This window comes from Penaeus monodon, chromosome 30, assembly GCF_015228065.2.
Source record: "Penaeus monodon isolate SGIC_2016 chromosome 30, NSTDA_Pmon_1, whole genome shotgun sequence".
Taxonomy (NCBI): domain Eukaryota; kingdom Metazoa; phylum Arthropoda; class Malacostraca; order Decapoda; family Penaeidae; genus Penaeus; species Penaeus monodon.
The window spans coordinates 22,173,127-22,173,350 of NC_051415.1; the positions used below are offsets into that span (position 1 = coordinate 22,173,127).

General features: G+C 46.4%; 1 protein-coding gene across 1 annotated transcript in view; it reads right to left on the reverse strand.

Moving 5' to 3' along the window:
• Positions 1 to 224, reverse strand: part of LOC119592634 (NFX1-type zinc finger-containing protein 1-like) — a gene marked incomplete at its 5' end in the record, with an annotated part of 7,305 nt that overhangs the window by 1,942 nt on the left and 5,139 nt on the right. The window contains 1 exon segment of the mRNA XM_037941531.1: positions 33 to 199. Within this exon segment, the coding sequence (XP_037797459.1) occupies positions 33 to 199 (167 nt within the window).

A 224-nucleotide genomic window follows, 5' to 3' on the forward strand; every position in this document is an offset into this window, starting at 1 on the left:
CTGTGTCAAGCCTTTATTATTAGGTTCATAACTCTAACTTACACATGTCCACAAGGAAGGGATCTCTCGCATTTTTTTGCACACGCTATGTGGAGTCTTCCATGGAGACAAGAGCCACACTGCCCTCCGCACGGATGTTCACAGTCAAGCATTTCACCGCACGGCTCGCTGCAGAATTTCCAGGTTTCTTTTCCACTTTCTGTCCAGGGATTATAGACGGTATA